Source organism: Anopheles arabiensis, chromosome 2 (genome assembly GCF_016920715.1).
Source record: "Anopheles arabiensis isolate DONGOLA chromosome 2, AaraD3, whole genome shotgun sequence".
Lineage (NCBI taxonomy): Eukaryota > Metazoa > Arthropoda > Insecta > Diptera > Culicidae > Anopheles > Anopheles arabiensis.
The window spans coordinates 70,262,230-70,281,859 of record NC_053517.1 but is presented as its reverse complement, the minus strand read 5'-3'; the positions used below and the strand labels follow the sequence as shown (position 1 = coordinate 70,281,859).

Sequence of the window (19,630 nt, the reverse complement as noted above, 5' to 3'; positions counted from 1 at the left end):
TTACAAATTTACAATCAAAAAAACAAATATACATCAACAACACACAGTAGAAATATCGATCGGAAAAAGGAAATGGGTGGATTGTGAAAGGAATTGAGTGGACTATGATGTGGCTATTCCGGCAAGCTTTGCAATGGTTCGGACGGATAACGTGCATGAATATGCCAATCCTAAACTAGCGTTGCGTTGCACTAGTAACTGCATTAGTCACGTATCCTTGACACTACTGTTTACATGTTTTCGACATAATTCTAACTAATGGTTGGACTTGATGGATAAAAGGTCATAATGAAGGACTAGGTGTAACGTTCCCAGGAATATTCATGAAATACGTGAAAAATAACCAATAAAAACAAAACGTTTTAAGAATCTATAGTGTTATAAATAAAAAATCGTGTCGAATCAGAAAGTACAAGGAAGAAAGATATAATGACAAATAACCGAAAACCATACTTGTGAGTAATATATTATAAAACTGTAGCATTATTCATGATACGTGCGTTTGTTGTATAGTTTATAATCTTGTTTTGTTCGTATGATATGCAAAAAGTAATCGCATAAAATACACAAAAATATCGTTCATTTTGCTTTCTCCACAAACCAGCACATTGGGCACAATCAGCCCCATAACGAAAAATGTTAAAAATATTTCTTCTGAGCACAATTGCCTTCGTAATAGATTTTGAAATATAAAACCTTCACACAAACACAAACACATACACCACCTTAAAAGAGACAACAACACTGGAAGTGACTAAACCCGCAAACGACGTATACGCTATCAAATGTAACTTATTGTAGATAGCGCGGAAGGAGGAATAAACGCGTTGTGATGCCGATTATCAACCCAACCGGTAGACCAGGTTTGGCACCGTCTGGTGATTATTGCTCAGGGTAGAAACTGTCACATAATTCAAGCTGCTAAAAACCAATTGCCTAAAAGTATTGTTTAATGAAATGGAAAATTCCGTGGACTGTCGAATCGTCTGAATCAGCGTTCGTGCTTGGTTGGAAAACGTTAGAGGGAAGCAAACATTCCATCACGAACCATAAGGAAACAAAAGAACGCTGTTGGAAAAGCCTCTTTGCGCGTATTATTTTTTGTTCATTTCATTTCAGCAATATTCCTACCATAACGAGAACACCCATATCTTTCTTTTACAAGAGATAGTACAAAAAATGCTTGTTGCGGAAAAAAACCCTCGCATGTGAGCAGAGAATCGGGTATCGTTACTGTGCGATAACATTTGACAAAGAAGTGGAAAGAAAAGAGGACGAAAAAAACAACAAGCTCATAATTTTCCACACCAAGCCTGGCGCTGGAGCTATCCTGCTGCCCGGCGTACCCTATCGATATGTTACGCTTTGTGGCCGAAATATTCAAGCAAAATGGTAAGCGTAGCGGGGGAATAAAAACAAGAAAATTCATTGCTGAAAAAAGGAAGCATAACGGAATCGAATCCATGTAGGTTACGTCGTATGAACAGCACAGCAAAAATTGGTCCATTGAGCAGCGGGAGTTTAGTAGTGCAGTTCCTTCCGGATTCCCAGCCTCTAAAGGAATCCACTTAAACCTATGGCCCAATGGCCTATTCGCTGTTCATAATCCGTTAAGGGTAGTTTTCTTTGTTCATGCCAACATCCGGATCGGCCTTTTTGGATGGCACAGAAAAAAGGGCCAAAGTTAGTGGCAGTAATAATAAAACGAGATCGGTGCATAAATCTTACCAGAAAATGGCACACACTATTTTTGCGTCTGAGCAAAAGATGAACTTTCTGTTGATTTTTTTACAGCCAAAAGAACGCGGGGGGATTTTCGTTTATCATTCAGATGTTTGTGTTTTTGCTTCGTTCTCATTTTGTTATAAAAATAATTTTGGATACGTCTTAAGTCTGTCATTTTTAGTTTTTGAATTATGTTTGGATACATAATTATCAAGCTGTAGACATACGCTGAGGCGATTATTATGCATTCGGTACACCAAACTGTCACCGATGACCAAACCCATTAGTGTCTAAATCAGGCTTAAAACGACTTAGGTTTTTGTACCAAATAATAAGGAAGATATTAAAATCGCGCATTAAGTGAGGAAATTTCATTTATTTTTTAAATTTTTTTGAAATACCTATAAATTTGTACACGCCTATATGTTTTTTCCAATATTACACAAGTCCCACCGATGTTTAACTGCTGCCTTTCACAGACACCAAAAAGTCAAACGAAGGCAAACATACTCGCAAGCCCTGCTCTGAATTTCATTCTTTATGGTACCCGATTGCAAGAAACAGCGGTTCAACACCGACGGCCGAACGGAAGCGTCTGAGACAGTGAGCATTTAATTCTATTAGCAATTTCTCCATCAATATCCGGTACTGGCAGATCTTTATGGGTACGCATTTTCCACTTTATGGTAACCACTGGCAAACCGTATGGCGCATTAAGTCGCTGATGGAGACGCCTGGTCGTTTGTGGATGAAAGCGTGCGACAGCTTGGGAGGAGAAACGGAGGCAAAACTCGGATTTAATTTACTTCCGCCTCATTGAGATTCACGAAAATGTTCTCCGACAGTTTTCATTCAACAAACGTAGAGGTGTTGAGATTACGCTGTAGATATACAGTTGCTCACAGTGACGACGACCGTTTTGAAGTGGAAAACTAATCACAAGGCAGCCTCCGTAGAGCGGAGCAGAGTTTCAAATTTTTGTACCATTTAAATGTCACTGACAATTTGCATGCAGTGGTAGTGAAACTTTGTAATGAATGGAACTGGTCGCATCGTCCAGGGACATTCCCGGCAGAAGCGTTGCCGAAGCAAAAGTTATCGCTCGGAATGTGTTTATAGCCAAGTGAGGGTTGTTTTGTTGTGTGCTGCTGCTACAAACTGTTGCATGAAAAACCCAAAACAGTATAACGAATGAAGAGATGGTTTGTGAAAAACATCCGCTTTATTGAGAGGAGAGCTGTAGGAATAGAATCAGCAGGCAGAGAAAAAGTGTAGCAATTTGCAACTTAGTTGTTATTTACCGTCGCAAAGTTGTAGCATCTGATCATTGAGATGCTGTCGTGAGAAAAGGTGGTTTCACGCCGAGAAAATCAAGGGCAGCTTAAGCAAAGTCAAACAAAACAAGATAGGACAACAGCAAAACAAAACGACTGTCCCGTTTGTCTGTCACGTTGTGCCAGAAGTATGGTATAGAAGCATGGATCTGTGAAATTCTGCCTTAAAGAGGACTGGTAAACAGGAGCAGGAAAAGTTCAACTCCGTCCCTGCTTACTGACATCAAACCAAACAGAAACGATACATTAAAAAAAGGTGAGATGAATAAAAACCATCTTTCGTGCTCAATAGCAACAGGAGCTCAGGGGGATGATGGTCGCAGCCACAGTAGCAGAGAGCAGAAAAGGGTAGAATGCAGCTGTTAATTCCAGCACACTAGCCGTGCACCAGTGGCGGTACTGGTGTATGGAAGTGAAATGCAATTAAAGTTTGTTATTTGTTTTCGGGTGAGAAAGTTTATAATTTCAATGAAACATGACTCACCGACTCCCACAGTGCCTGGGTTTGCTTTCTTTGGCACCAGTGGCCAGCGAGGGTATGTTTGTGTATACGGAGTATTTTTTCCCATACAAGTTAGTTTTAACTTCAGCTTGCTTTCCCGATCGTTTGGTTTGCTGCAATTCAATTGCTCTATGAATGAGTGGAAAATGCAAAAAGAACAGTTGAATATTCAAGCTGGTTGATACTACTATTTTTAACTCTCAATTATGCCTCCGTAGACTTGGGCTTTATTGGTTTACGGACTTGAAAGCAGAAATAAAATAAATACACATCGGCCGAAACAAGTGTGTATATATTTTTGCAATGATGTAATCATGCCTTTGCAATGGATGAGTAATTTCATTCCAACTTTGCCGACATACCAGCTTTTGATGTGCAGCACGGAGATGAGTATTTTTATTCCATTTTCAAGTGTCATGGAATGAAAATGTAAACTTGACTGAAGCTGAACTATGCTGGGAGGAAGAGTAAACGTTACCATAGATGCTCGAAAGCAACATAAAATGTATGAAGTTGTGAATATTGTAAATTCTTTTGATGAAATAATTACATAAATTTACAGAAAACAAGTTGACGGAAAACAAGAAAAATGTTGTTAAAATTTTAAAATGAAGTCCGCCAAAAAAGTGTTTTGCACACTCAATATCATTGTCAGTACATCAAGGCATTTTATATTAGAACCGATGTTTTCATTTAACGCGTATTACCTCAACCGTTGTTGTACAAATATATGAGAGTGTAGAAACCAAAAACACAATGAGGAAGTTTATATGCATAAATTAAAAATTAGCGGATTTAAAACAGTGCCAATAGGATAGATGGTAATGATAGTATTAGGACTAATAATAATGCATTTACGAAAGTATCTAAATAATCAGAGAAACACATTGACACATTAACAATGAAACGATCACGGGCGAAGGCAAAAAATCACGCAGCGATTATATAGAAAACACAAACATAAAAACATAAAAATACAAACAGAAACAAAACGACTATTAGTAACAGTAACAGCAATGAAAGTTAAAAAAAACTAGGATGGTGGGAAAATAAAGAAATGTAAATCATTATATTGAACAGTTTAGCAGTAGGAAAATGGAAGCTTGAAAATGACAGAGCATAAATAAACATAAAAAAAAACACAAAAATACAAAAAAGAGTTGTTCCACTGATCACGTTGAGTTGTTCCACGTATAAAACAAAGAAAAGTTCAAATCAACCAAGTAACGATCAAAAAATCACAACACAACAACACGAGTGTACAGCATAACATCGGACATGGGTCAATCGGTCAATAATGGATTGTTTTAGAGCGAATGACCTATGAGGGATGAAGTAGGTTTTCAAACGCTAAAATTGATACTAATGTGTAGACATTATGGAACAAAGGGTAGCAAAAGAGTGAGAGAGAGAGATACAGAGACAGCGAGAGAGATAGGGTGTACGGGATAAGGCTGGTGGTTTATACCACTACAAATACGGGTGAATAAAAACGATTTGGTAGAACTTACCGACACCGGGATACGGCTGGATGCCAGGGTAGGCGGCATGCGGTAGGGCAGCATCTCCGTTCGGAAGTCCTTGAGCGGGTATCGACAGGTGAAGAGCATCTGCATAAAGAGCTGTGTCAATTAACAAAATTGCGAAAATGTGGAGGATTTTGGGAAGAAGAATGTGTGTGTGTGTTTTTTTTTGGGTTTAACGTTCAATGTTGGAAACTACTTACGTCCTGGGTAGGTCTGGGGTATTCCGTTGGTGTAAACCGCCTCCGAGCCGGCCGGTTGACCGTTGGGCGTTTGTGCTGCCATGTTGAAGGTAGGCATCGTGGGCGATGGTAGAGAGGGGATGGCACCGTTTACTGGCTGTCCGGAACCTGTAAGGTATATTGATATCCCGGTTGTTTACATTTTGGACCATTCGGAATGAGCGGCAAAGCTTTCCCTGGGCACCGGTCACACTTACCGTTCAACGCGTGAGGTATTTGTGTTGCTAGTGCAGCCATGGGATTGATATACGTTCCTTGTGCGGTTGCAGCCGCCATCAGGGCCGCCTGCTGCTGCTGGGCGTAGGCGCCGTACGGTCCGAACTGGTTGAACACAAACGGACTCAGCAGGTTCATATGGCCAGCCATTTGCTGCATACGACGGAGTTGCCTCTCTTTTTCGGTGTCAGCAAACTTTACCACTAAGCTAGAGGATGCACCCTGCCGAATCCGTGCAAAGGTAGAAAAGAGACACAATTAATAACGTAAATCAACCTATTTCAGCAAAGGCACTCTCCATTCCTTCCCTCTCTCTCTTTATTACATTCTTGGACTCCCTCTAAGCGGACGTAAATCATCAGCCTATTAAGTGAAGCTAAACAACAACTGCGAAACGGATAATTCATGACCAATTATTTGGAATGGTGAGCATTGTGTGGTTCTTTTCTTTTCGTAACAGCTCAGTAAACGTTATAACATCAAGCGGACACTATCAGCTTTTGATGGCAGCTTAAGATAAAAACATCAACAGCAACTACAACGGTTTGTAGCGTCCCGCAGAAAAATGAACTACATAACGGGTAAGCATCTGTTTTCGTACTCTACGTTAGACGCTGCACGTTTCAGGTTAAGGAATAGTATGTATGAACATTAGTTTTCGCAAACGACACACCTTGAGCTAACTGGGCTAGCGGCAGGGCATATGCGGTCATTTTGGTATGATTAATTACATAGCTTGGTGCAAACAATATATTCTACGTTTACTGACGCAAACAGTCTGGAGAGATACGGTTGTGAGGTATCCAAACACTTAAATACAACTGCCATAGTGTACAGACAATGTTCGCTCAAACATGACACAAACACATACAACGATTACAATGATAATACATAAATACACAAACACACACTTACAACGATAATATACACATTGATATGAGATACAGCGCAAAGCAACACTCTTGAGAGGCATTGAAAGCTATTTTTGAATTAAAGTTGCTTGATCAAATAGAACAATTTCTAAAGAAATTCTTTCTAAAGAAATTCTTTCTAAAATATGAAATTAGCGATAAAGTTGTGAAAGAGAGATAGTTCTCAACTTTTATTGTTAAAATCCTGTTACGTAATGCTCAGTCGAGCCTGTGTTTTCTTACTGACGTTTGCTCCTTCAACCCTTGAATTTTAAATCAAAACGTACATTCCTTCGAACGTCCACAATATTGACTGCTCAAAAACACCTGTTGCTCGAAGGTACGTTCTTGATACAAGACACGACAACAAAAGAGTATGAGAGTTGCCCTACAAGCGTACGACACGCCAATACCGTCCACCATATCACATCACCATTATGTGGTAGCAAAGTGAAAGGGAAACGTGTGCAGACGGTAAAAAAACAGAACTGCCAGTATCGTAGGCTGAGTGGTTCGTGTTGAGAATTTGCCCCGGGGTCGTACTTAGTCACGTCACGTCACCAGTCTAAATTGTACCCCTTTTTGAGGCAGCAAAAAAGGGAAAACTATCGTTATGGAGTTTTCAAAAGCGAGAAAAAAACCCCACATCTTCATACTTCCAAGCCACTAAACTGTGATCGTCATTTCCGGCCGATTTCCTGACATTTGATGAATTTCCATTTCATGGTGATGTCTCATAAGTGAGGAGAAAAGGAATCGCTATCTCAACTGTTGCGCTTGCATGATTCCGAGTGCGGAAACCTGTTGTTATGTTCCTCTATTTTCCCTTCCCTTCCATTCCTTAGCAATGTTGGGTCTGGGAGTTTGGTTGCACGATTAAGGTTTTCTTTAGTTCAGGTTTCCTGCTCTATGCTTCTGAATGTTCTACGTCATCTTTGGGCTGGTCCATCGTTCTATTGAAACGGAAATGATCCGTACGATATTGTACGAAAAAATCGAAAAGGCTCCAGCAAAGACAAGTTCATAAATACAGACAGACGAAAAAATTGACGATAAAATTGCTTCCTCCCAGAATGGAAAGAAAATCACATACAAAAAACGGTAGGCCCATGAGGTAGCTCTCATCATCACCTTTTAGGCTGGATTGTCAGCGCTTCGTCACAAAAGGGCATTATTAATGATGGTGATTTCTGGTTCAGGGACTATGATTTGAAGCTACCTACAAGCGCCTTGAGTAATACATCCATCAAAGAATAAAGCACTCCACCAGTACAATCACGTCACGGACACGGAAAGCCGGAATATTATTGATTAACGCTGGCAGGTTACAGGACAGCTCCCGGTGGGCTTTGATTCAATTGACGCCAAGGGTGCTCACCTTGCCATACATTGACTCTGGGAAGCATTGGGATCGCTAGAGGTTAATTGATGACAAATTGAAAAGCTTCTCCCGGGGGCGAGGTTCAAACAATTATGGAATGATTTATGGAATCTTCTGTCATGCGAAGGAGTTGTTTCGTCCGGGCCGGTTGCGTCGTTTGTTTGCTAATTGTTTTGTACATTCTTTAATATTCTGTAAAAAATAAAATAGTTTATTGTACAATGCAATAATTTTTAAACTTATAGACCATGTACACAGTATCAACCCAAGTAGGTTGCTTTGCTGAAAATTTAAGTGTGACTGTTTTCGTTGCTGTTACGAAAATATGACAACAAAATAGAGGATAATGGAGCAACTTCCAGACAGGACGTTCGGGAACGTCGATAAAAATCTCTTCAAACAATAAATAAACCGTCCATTACGGACTAGGGTGGCACTGCTGGCAAATCGATTCGGCACGAGCTCAACCCAGTACCACGAAATACGGCCACCTTCGTTCGGAGAAGGGTGAACTGTGGCGAAGGACAGGCGTGCTGAAGACGATACATTTTATTGAAGAGCTTTGGCCCTAATTGAATTGAGTTGATTCGTTATCCTCTGTGTAATGTGCGCACTCGGGCCACTCGGCACATCCACTTGAAACTTCATTCCATCAATAACACTCCCTGCTGCTGCTGCTGCTACCCCAAGCGTACAAACGCCACGCCTTCGTACACCTGAGTGCGGTGAAACCATTTTATTTCATTTGTTTTATTTACTGAATGGGTTAGTGCCGGCCAGCCTTCGAGTGGTTGCGAAGTGCAGGTGATGTGAGCGCCGTTCACGGTACGGCTCGGTGGGCCCCTTCGCTAGCACTCCGTGGGGTACTTTTCTGTGGTCGGTGAAAAACTCGAGGCTCAACAGACAAAAGCATTCAATATTTTATTCATTTCACCTTCTGCACTAGAAACTGTGGAAGCAAAACGGGGAATGAGATGAGGTCTTGCAGAACACAGTCTGTTGCTGCCGACGGGAGAAATCAACAGATAGGGAAACTTCTTTCCCAAGGACGAGCTACTTGAGCTGCAGCTTGTTTGCCCGATGCCCTGCAGCCATTGCGTTGCTGGTTGTAGCCGTGCATTTAGGGTTGTTCCCAAAAGCAGAACACTCTGCACACGGTACCGCTAACTTCGCCGTTGCGCCAGTAAGCGCCACTACCGTTCGGCTACCGCTGCTTAGCAACGCTTCAAGGATCACAGGAGTGGATCCTTCAGCTAGGGAAGCTTCCGACGAGGTTGGGTCTGCTCCCAGTGGGCTTGTTACATTGCAGCCAGTAAGGATGAAACATTCTAGCTCAGCGGGTCTACAACAGCAGTGAGAATGGTGCATCTTTTGCCGTGACGGCAGCATGTTGCCAGTACCATCAGTATCATCTTGGTAGTGTCTTCTCTCTGCGGGAGCCGAAGGATGGGGCGGAGAAAACAAATAAAATGTCTACTTTTATCCGACTAACGGATGCAATTTCCGTGGAATATGTGTGTCTATGGGTGGAACGGTAAGAAAAAGTACAAATATGATCAAGGGATGGTTGCAGCTGTTGGTTTCGATTCAATGTTATATTTTGAAATGGATGCGGCGCTGCTAGACGCCATGTAATGTACCTAAATTTGTTGACATTATTATTTGGCTATCGAGGGAATTGTGCAGTGATTGTGCCGTTAAGGGCATTTTGCAAGTATCGCAGACTTGTCATATGATTTATGTCTCTTTAATAGATTTTTAATAGTTTTTTTATTTATATGAACTATAAACTCACAATAAACTATACATACAAAACTGCCCATACGCTAATCTTCGTTCACGCATGAACACTGAACCACTCAAATTAATCAAAACCTCCAATCTCTCATTCATCTCAACTTCTAGCCGCTTTAAAAGCTGCTTTTTTGTGGGAAAGAAATATTTTACCCAAACAAACCACATCTATTTTCCGCATCAACGCAGGAGAAAGCACCAGCCTGTTCGTTCCAGAAGCCCTTTGAAACAACCTCGACCGTTGTCAAAAATTCTCTACAACCCAAAAGTGTGATATATTAGATGGCCCGCTTAATCTGTTGCCTCGCAAGAAACGGCTACCAAGAGCATTTGCACGATAGTTTAAACCTCAACAGCCGGTGAGACGGTGTCCGTGATGTAATGCAATGTGCATATAATGATAATATTCATAAATTGTCATGACCTCGCTCATGGCTACGGCCACTTCGACCTCCTCCTGCGAGACTGTATCGAGCCATAAATGTGCAACAGGCAGGATGGTTTTCAGCTACGGGTAAAATAACGGCCAGATAGCGTCGACTTGTACTAATAATAATAATACAACGCAACTACCACTTGGGTCTATGGACGGAGCAATGTTCTTCGTTCGCTCGGGGCCTTTACGTGCTGTGCACTGCTCGTTTCCAAAACGAAGCAAGCCAAACATTACGGAAGACAGGAGAGAGTAAAAAAAGTACAACATCAGTAAACACGAACCGCATGTTGCATGTTCCGGTTCTAAAGCGGGACGTTTCGGAGCTTTCACGCCTCTACAGCACCAGAAATCCCTTGCTGTAAGGAATAGAACGGAATGAGAACAAAAAGAACAATCCTTGCATTCGTATGCCACGATGCAGTGGCCAACACATACCAGCCCGAAGACATGATGTGCCGCCCCAGGAAAAGTGGTCGCTGGTTTGATTTGAGTTGGTGTGTTCCATGGTTTTTTCTCTTCTCTTCTCTTTTTGCCTTCGTTCGTGCCAATCGCACCGCACTGCCTTCCGTTGGCAAAGTTCCAAAATAGCTTCTCAAATAATAATGAAAGCGATTAAATAAAGTTTAATTTTAAACGACCTCATCAGCGTCACTTGCTGGCAGGCTGGCCATTTCCACCGGATCCCGGTTTGCTTTCGTTCGGAGAGGGCCCTCGAACTTTCCACCGCTCGTTACGGATGGCCAAGTAAATTGAAGGAACGCCGTGAAGGAATCTCGCTTGCAGCTGTGGGCTTTTGAATTTTTCATGTGGTTCGTAAGGTTGAGGACGGTTGAGGATGTGTATTTTTTTATTCGTTACTTTCCTCTGCTTCTTGTGCTGTTTGCTCGGCCGGACAAATGGTAAGTTTATGCGGATCGGCAGTTTTTCCTTTGCCGATGTGTTTCCTTTGCGAACAAACGCTACGCTTTGTTAGCATTCGGGCCAGCTACCGTGTGCATAAGATGTCGATTTCTCAGCCAATTTTTAGGGGGAACGTTTGCTTTTTTTTACTTATTTCAACACCATTAGAATAGCGTGTGAAGAAGAGTGGCAAAAAGTGCCCCCAGTTTTTTTTCTTTGCTGTGTTTTCTTTGGCCTGTAGTGTTTCTCTTTCGTGCTTTTACACACCAAAGCACGATGTTATTGAAGAGCTTCTAAAAAGTACACATAATTAGGTTATTAAAGAAAAATTGATTTGCTCATCGTTTGTACGGTCGTTTACGATGTAGGGAAGGTCCAATGGCAAGAGAACATGATTTTGTTGCTTCGGATTTTTTTTGGTCGAAGCAAATATTTTCCACCGTTCCCGACACGGTTGATGAGGCTGGTATGAGGAACCTTTGTTCGTGTGTTTTTTATGCCTTCCTATTAGCTCCTTCGTTTGGGATGAAGGATGCTCCGTGTTTCTGGTCGTTTTACGCACCCTCATTACTGTGCGAAGGTTCAGATCGATGTTGGGAAACATTTCATTCAGCCATCTGCCTAACAGACAACGTCGAAGGTGAAGATATTTGGCAAGAGATATAAGGTGAAATGAAAAATTAAAAATCATGTACCATTTAATATCGCTTTTAACGTGTAGCGAGGCCAGTGAGCTACGAACATTAGCCAAGGCTAGTCTTTATATCAAAGAAAGGAGAAACTTTGTGAGCGGATAAAAGTTTTAAAACTTTTGCTAGCTTGGGCGTTGCAAGGTATTAGAGCAAACGAAAAAAATGGGCATTTCGATGAACAAATAATTTTAAATTTGTTTTTTTTTCATGCCTCCTACTATCCAGATGATGTTTGAAAAAAGGAAAATCGTGTAAAAAAGCTCATCACTGTTAGCAAGATAAATGATGGTTGCATGCATTTTGATGGTAGGTAAAATGTGGAAAGTCATGAAAATCAATAAGCTATGAACATTAATCATAATGATGCTAGCGGGCTGCAAGCTTTAAAACATTTTTACGATTCCTTTTTGCTGCCGTTTTACCTTTAAAAATGTTCAGGGATTCGCTCTACCGTATGACTGTGCATTAAAGTAAGATGGGTATGCTTTACAATTCACTTGCACTGCATTGTTAGCGAATGAAAAGAGAGGAGAAAAAAAAAGCAAAAAGTCGTTGGTTGACAAGCAGGTTTTTCTCTATTATTAGCGAGCATAAGGAATTTCATACCGCGTGACACCGAAATCCCTCATTTCTTGAGGATGCAGATGAGGCAAATAAAAATTGCATATAGCTTGAAAATTTCTATCCGTCTGTCAATTGATGGAATTAAATTTCCTTCGCTCGTGTAAAAGCGACCAACGACAAGGGAAATAACCATCCGATCTATTTTTGCCAGTTGCCCGCAAGAGCCTGACACTAGCAGCAGAGGCATGCGAATGTTCGATCTAGGGTTCTGTTGACCGGTTTACCGAACGTACCAGAATGTGTATGAGCATCCGGTGAGATGGGTGAGATGACAGCGACAGCGTGTTGAACGTACGGCCGATACGGTACGTTATCGGCTCTGCGATGACGATGTGCCCGGAAACCGGATGTCGGAAGCGGTACTTCAAATTTTAATCAAATTACTACCTAATTCAATATCCCTCCCGAAATGCCACTCCCGAGGGGCCGTGAGCGGTCGACGTCTTGTGACGCGTGGTAGTCAGCACAGTTTTCGATGCTGTTCCATGTTTGGTTTGCAGCTGACGTTTACTTTGCGTGACGGCAGGAAAACGTGGGGTATTCATAGTAATATCTACGTGAAGGATATTCATGAGAATTCAAAAAAAAAAAGAATATAGTTATTCCATCGCACACATTGCCTGTCTTCTGTTTCGCGTACTTATGTGTCTTTGCACAGTACACGGTCTTATGAGTGAGGTAGAGGAAAAAAGGAAAACGATTTGCGATCACCGTTCTACCGAACAAGAAATGCTTTTGGAACGCAAGAAACAAATATAATGCAAAAAATGAAAAACAGTAATCTTCTAGTGAGACGATTTCATCCGCTCTATTTAGGTGTAATCCTAGCGGCGAGATACTCACGTACACGCGTATGCTCCCGTTTGGGTGTAATCAAAATCGAATAACTAGTGCCTTCATCGATTGATTGAACCAACAGATCTCCTGTTGGTTGAAGCACAACGAGACGAAATACTCATCCATCGTAACCACAAATCGAATGCCATGTGTAAGCAAGCTAGCACAAGGCAAAGAGGTAGAGAGGTGGACGAATGTTTTGATCACTTCTCGGCTCATAGATAATCGAACGTGCAAACGTCAGCAAAAAGTATTATCTGTGACTGTGAGACGGCATGGCAAGACATCTCCCAACTGTATGCCTTTCAAATGGAGCATTAAAGAAGGGAATATATGTAGTAAGTTGTTGTTCATCAGCTGATAGAGTGTAGCACTGTTGTCCGTAATTTAAGTTAAAAATGACAATATATTTGCTGCGTTGGCGTCGTTCCTATTTTGTGGTTTTTCTGTTCAACCATTTTAGGATTTAAAGCTGTCTGAGTTTTGCAAACAACAGACGCAATTCTTAGGGCACATTTCCAACCTTAGCAATGCAGAAAAGGATGTTTCCATCGAAAGCATCATCCGAAGAATGATCTCTTGAATATTTCCATCACATTTACTTGCATTTGCGCTGCTTTACCCTGCTCGAACGTTCATCCCAACAGCGTTTCTACCGTTTCAGTGATGAGAAACTGCATACAATCGAGACATGAGTGAAGAAATGTGGCTCAGTATCCACGCCGGGTAGGTGGAACACTAAGGAAGAAGAAGTGTAATCGAGCGAAACACGTCCGTCAGCATAGAAACGCGGAATGCTTTCACGTTCCTGGCCGTCTTTTTAGCTATTCCGCCGTCCGTGTTTGCTGATGTGTCCTTGCAAAATGATACGCGACAGTCCATTGAGTTTTATATGAAAATTGATAGAAAACCTCCCCCTGTTTCTTTCACTGCTTGTGCTCAGCCATTTCTGGAGCTGAAGAAATGTCGGACCATTTGACATGATATATAAATTATTACACATTTCAGCTTTCCCTCCCCGCTTCAGTCGATCCTAGGAGTGTAACTAACAGCGCAAAAAGAACGAGAACAATTCATCGTCCACTCGTTCAACGCTCTTTGCACTCGATGGAGATGAATCCTTACTGGACCGTTCCTTTGTTCGTGTCGGTCAGTAGCAGCAGCAGTAGCAGCATGGGAATTTATGTTCCTACCATTTTTCTACGCTCTCATTATACTGTATGTCTCGTGGAGCAAGTCAATTGGGTGAAAAATAAATTTTCAACTCATTCGTGCGGAACGATTTGGATCCACCGAGGGAATGTGTGTGTCGGAGGGTGCATGATTTTACCCTTATTTTCTTTTCTGTTCATGAGTCTGAGTTTAAAGTACCATCAGCACTACTTTTGTTTCTCAGTAGCACTCGTGTGAAATTAGGTTGACGATGTCTAACAAATGGGTTGAACAAAGTAGTTCGCACCGTCTGAAGGGACATTATTTCAGTGAGTTTGATTTTATGCTTCCTGAGTTTGTTGCAGGAAATACTTGTGCTTTGGCAATGCTGAAAAAGAAAAAAATATGAAACGACAAAGTTGGTGCGGTTGCGTTTCAAACGAAAGCACTCCGATTTGTTCCACTTTGAAAGGCAATAATTACGTTGTGTAATGTAAATAGCGTGTTACCGTAATTACTATGTATGTTTTACGATGCGTGGCCAACTTTCCGTGTCAACAAGCTGATGGTTGAAATGGGATAAAATGCACAGGTTTGAAGAATCTTACAGCGCAGTTCACATTTAAGGAAGCTTGATGTAAAACAAGTACATCAAAGAGGTTTTTGGTTTCTAAGCACTTGCTGGTTATATTTTGCCTTAACATTAAAACATTTATTTTAACAAGTATTCTTTTCTTTATGATTTACTATTTGGCAAGCGGAACCACATGATTGACTGTTATTAGAACTATTATTACATTTGTAAATTTTCTTTATTTTAACAATAGTGAGAAATATAAAAAAAAATTGTTGCAAAGCTAAAAGTATCAAATTAGAAGAGAACGATTATAAATACGCATACATTAAACGACAAGTGTAAGAAAACATTCATCCACAAAATTGGCTTGTTGCTCTCCATGCTTGCAGAGGAATGTGGAAGCATTTCTTTAACTTCTCTTTGTATACAAACACTGTTCCACTTTCTAAAGTTTGTAGTTCCATTCCTTTTTCCTCTCTTGCCAGAAACTATCACTTATTATTTGGCGTAAATACAAACATAACTGTGTAGGACTTTGTCCATAGCAACGCAATGGGTAGAAGAAAACATAGTTAAAATACAAATAAAAAAAAACAACATGGAATCAACCAATAGATTGGGCGTTGTTTCGTTTGGTTTCGAAATTGATTTTTCGCTAACTTTGTTTCCTCTCGCAACAGCAGCTGGCCACAAAATGTGTAAGTTTGTGTAACCTTGGGCACACAAAAAAACGGCCTTTTCCCTGAGGAAAAGAAACGTAAGGAAAGTTTGCTATTCTTTAGCTTCCCCGGTTCAGTGTGTAGAAGTTTGTAAGTAGGAAACGATTTTGCTACATTTTTACATCTTGTTACCGGTCTTTACGGTAGTTATTTTCCACAGGCTTAAATTCTTAAACGAGGAAAACTTTCCTTTCTCAAAGTGTTTTTGTAGTACTCGCAGTAGGTGGGACTTATGGGTTCTTTAATTTCAAATTATGTTGTTTTTTGTTAGTCAACGTCCATGCGTATTATGAATTTAAACATTTTTATCACTATAACTACAAATTATCAATGGAAGGTTTATGGTTTCGTGTGTAATGGTTTTATTGTTGTCATTCTTTAAACTTCATTCTATAATATAAATCTATTCTAGAAATAAAGCAATCCAAATTTACTCAACAAACATAACGTTGTTGAAATAGTAGAAAAATTAATTGTTTCTACTCATCGTGTTCATACTGTACTTTTGTCAGATGTTTTTCCTTAGCTCTTGGTAAATTATTCAAGTCTGTTTTGTCTGTATTTCACCAAAACATAGACAACAATCGACATTCATTTCAATGAACTGCTGTGGACCACTTGGCCAATTACAGTTTATTTGTTTGCAATCGATTTTGTTCTACCTTTCGCATGGGCGAGTGTGCGAGTACAGTACTTGAGGAGGATGAAAAGAAATGCTGGAAGTTTATGTGATCCCTTCGTCGCGTTCAAAATCACTGAGGGAAAAAGTATGCAAAAAACAACTGATCCAAAGAACCTACACAAACGATAAAATGTTGCAAGCATGGTAATAGCTCGACGCCGACACTGTGTATTCCGTTCCGCTCACGGTAAGCATACAGTGAGCTCACACCAACATAAAGCAAAAAAAAGGAACGGCACAAGTTGCACAAGTACGTTTGTCGATTCTGTACCGGGACAGAGTGCACTCGATATTTATATGTAGATTTGTTTTTAAACCATAAAACTTCCATTCCCCACCAACCTATCGGGCTTTTGTTGCCACTAGGCCTTTAGAGGTTTAGCAAAGGAAGGAGCCAAGCTGGCTCCAAGTAGTGTAGGTGTTGAGGGTGCTTTTCCATTATTACACAATATGTACGGTGAAATGAAACGCCCATAGATGAGTTCCTCGCTCCCGTCCGAAGGAGGATTGGATTGAATTGCTTTGCCCGGCGAGCATGTCTGCAAACGATGTGATCATAGTCAAGCCCTATCATCGTCAAGAGGATTGCCCTGGCAATGCTTACTCCCAATCGCCTCTCTCCCAGTGGGCTCGAGCCGGTAGAGAAACTGGATCTATCTTCATTTTGCAACCATATACCACAATGGAACGGTTTGAAAGGATTGTCTGGCGGTGTATTGTTGTTTTTTTTTATATACAGCCAGTTGCTTGGACACGAGAATAGGAAAGGATAATTTTAAAGCTCTATGAAGCGCCATCCGTGAACACATTGCATGCTGATATACTTTGTAAGAGTAACCATTTTGCACAGACAGGTGGCTCAATTCGAGAGGCGGTACTCAATTTTATCGACAACGTGTAGTCATAAGAGGCTTAAACTCATCTATCATACTTTAAATATGGCTTATTACATCGAAGAGCTATTGGAGAAGTCAAAGAGAAAGAGATAGTGAGGAGGAGGGCGAGGAGAGAGCGTGAAAGATTGAAAGGATGGGAAATTAAATATGCTTATCCTTAAAAAGAGTATAACTTAGGTTTTGTCCGGATCATATTTTAAATCGGTTGAAGTTAGTCAGACAACGTAAATAAGGTAATAAAAGAGCGATTAAATACATTGTATTTATAAATAATTATGCAAAACCATTCAAATATTTAACACTTAAAAGCATAATCTTATCATTTTCATAAAAAACTAGACAAAAGTTGAAAATACGTTGTGTAAAACCGATTTGAAACAAAATTTGTACTAAAACACATAGTTCTCCTTTTATACCACAGTCTCATTCTCTACGGACCTGTGGTCGATTGACGTCAACCTCCCCGCGTCATGCTGTTAAACCAACGGCGACGAAATGCAAAATATGGCGTGGCAAACAGTCGCAATGGAGAGAAATATGGGAGTGAAAAATAGAATATTCATGATTCAATTTGTAAACATCAGCGGAAAAACTGCACACGGCCTTCTGGTTCAGGGTGTGCAAAGCTGTTGCTCTATATATCGCATTACCAGGAGATTTTCCGACCCCCTCGCACTCGACACCTTCATTCTTCCCCTTTTTTCGGTCCACCGAAAAGAAGAGCGAGCTGGAGTGCTGGTAGCACCTATTCCGCATCTATTGCTTGCTGAATGCAGCTCTATCTGCATTTGATGCTACACTTTGCATTGGAATGTTTTTGCTTTTTCCGACACATCCTCGCAACACAACCCTACGACCTCGCTGCGGGACTTAGAAATAGCCATCTTTATAGGATGAATCCGAGCCACAGCCTTTTCCCCGTTAACCCCAACGCAAGGCACTCCACTCATCAGGAAGCGTTTGATGGAGAGATCGAGCGTAGCGATGGAAATGAGATGCAGTTTCATTTTCTAATTTGCATAATCGCACGACAACCAACCTATCTCCGGGTACTCAACGCCTGTTTTTTTTTGTTTTCGTCTCCAGTGCCACAGTGTCATGGATGCAAATACAACATGCAGCTCAACCGGTGTCCGACACCGTGCACAACCCGTATTCGGATAGAGCAAATCTGGATTTTCACTTATAATTTGTTGATTATTTTATGCGATCTATGCCGCAAAACTGAAATTTAGCTACTCCGTTGCGGCGGAAGGAAACCACTTAAATCCGGGATTAAAAGTATCGTTGCGCCGTAGTACCACCAGCACCGGAGTACGGGTACGACCGAGGGGTGATAGGGTGGATGGTAAAAGCTGTTCTCATTATATTTCCGAAAGATAAAACACAGTTTAGCACATATTATGCGACGACAAGAATATGTTTTTGGTGTCTAAGGTTTCCTTCCATTGGCTAGCCGGCAAGGGTTGCCCGGCTGAGCAGCAAAGGAGCATGGTAGACGCGTTTCCTTTTTCGAAGAACAGAAATTAAGTTATCTACCCAACGCCAGTCCGGTTAACTACACAGATGCTGTGGACACATTCACAACCCGCAAAGCACACATGGCGACTGCTGGGCCCCTCGCCGAACCCAAGCAGACAGCATTAGTCCGTTGTCCTGGCTACAAACGTACATCCATTTGAGCATAAAAGCAACGGCTCCTATGGGACAATGGGGTGGACATTCGGGGAAAATTCGTCCGTATGTGAGGGTAAAACTTTCTCCAATTCGATTAAGCTGCCAGCGAACCGCTCGGAACCGTCTCGGCAGTGAATGGACAGGCCCGGCTGGTACCCAGCGCACAGAAGTGTAACGATCTACTACACGGACGCTCACGAGCTCAGTAATGAATGCATGTCACATAGGATATCTTATAATTAAACTGTTTTTCTTTCGGTACGGCTTTGGGGGGGAGGTTGTAATGAAGCCATCGCAGCCATCGACGCTAAGGGTGAATTTGGCGAATCCCCCCTCCTCCCTCTCCCGTAGTGGGTCCACCGGCGTCGTGCTTTCGCTTCCGCTTCATCGCGTCGTCCACAAAACCGGTCTGTCTGTCTTGATGTGTTGGGTGGAAGTTTTTAATCTTTTGTCTAAAATCTCCTCTCCTCTCTCGTGTAAGAGCATCCAGGGACTGCTTCATAAAACTATCCGGCCAATATCCCTTAATTTAGGTAGTTTAGAAACTTGTTCCCCGATTAAAATCCTTTCTTGAGCGAGGGTGTTCTCGGTTTGTGTCCTGCACCAGGGAGCGAGAGTGACATCATCGAAATCGAACCCCATAGGAAAGCCCTTAAATCCTTCGGTCGGTACTGACCCACCCACTTTTCCGCCAGCTCAACCCCAACACGATAGAGACACGATTTCTGTAAGTTTGTGACAAATTTTATAACTCTCATTTAGTGCGACCGACACACGGTAGCTCACTGGTGCTGCATGGTGTTTTGGGGT

General features: G+C 41.4%; 1 protein-coding gene across 24 annotated transcripts in view; it reads right to left on the bottom strand.

Annotated features, from left to right (window-relative positions):
- The window catches only part of LOC120897318 (CUGBP Elav-like family member 4), a 324,692-nt gene that overhangs the window by 14,700 nt on the left and 290,362 nt on the right, over positions 1 to 19,630 (bottom strand). For all 24 annotated transcript variants that reach the window (XM_040302102.1, XM_040302094.1, XM_040302095.1 and 21 more), the window contains 3 exons: positions 5,524 to 5,764; positions 5,288 to 5,434; positions 5,073 to 5,171 (listed from right to left, as the gene is read on the bottom strand). In XM_040302102.1, coding sequence (XP_040158036.1) covers positions 5,073 to 5,171; positions 5,288 to 5,434; positions 5,524 to 5,764 — 487 coding nt within the window. The remainder of the gene's footprint in view (positions 1 to 5,072; positions 5,172 to 5,287; positions 5,435 to 5,523; positions 5,765 to 19,630) is intronic.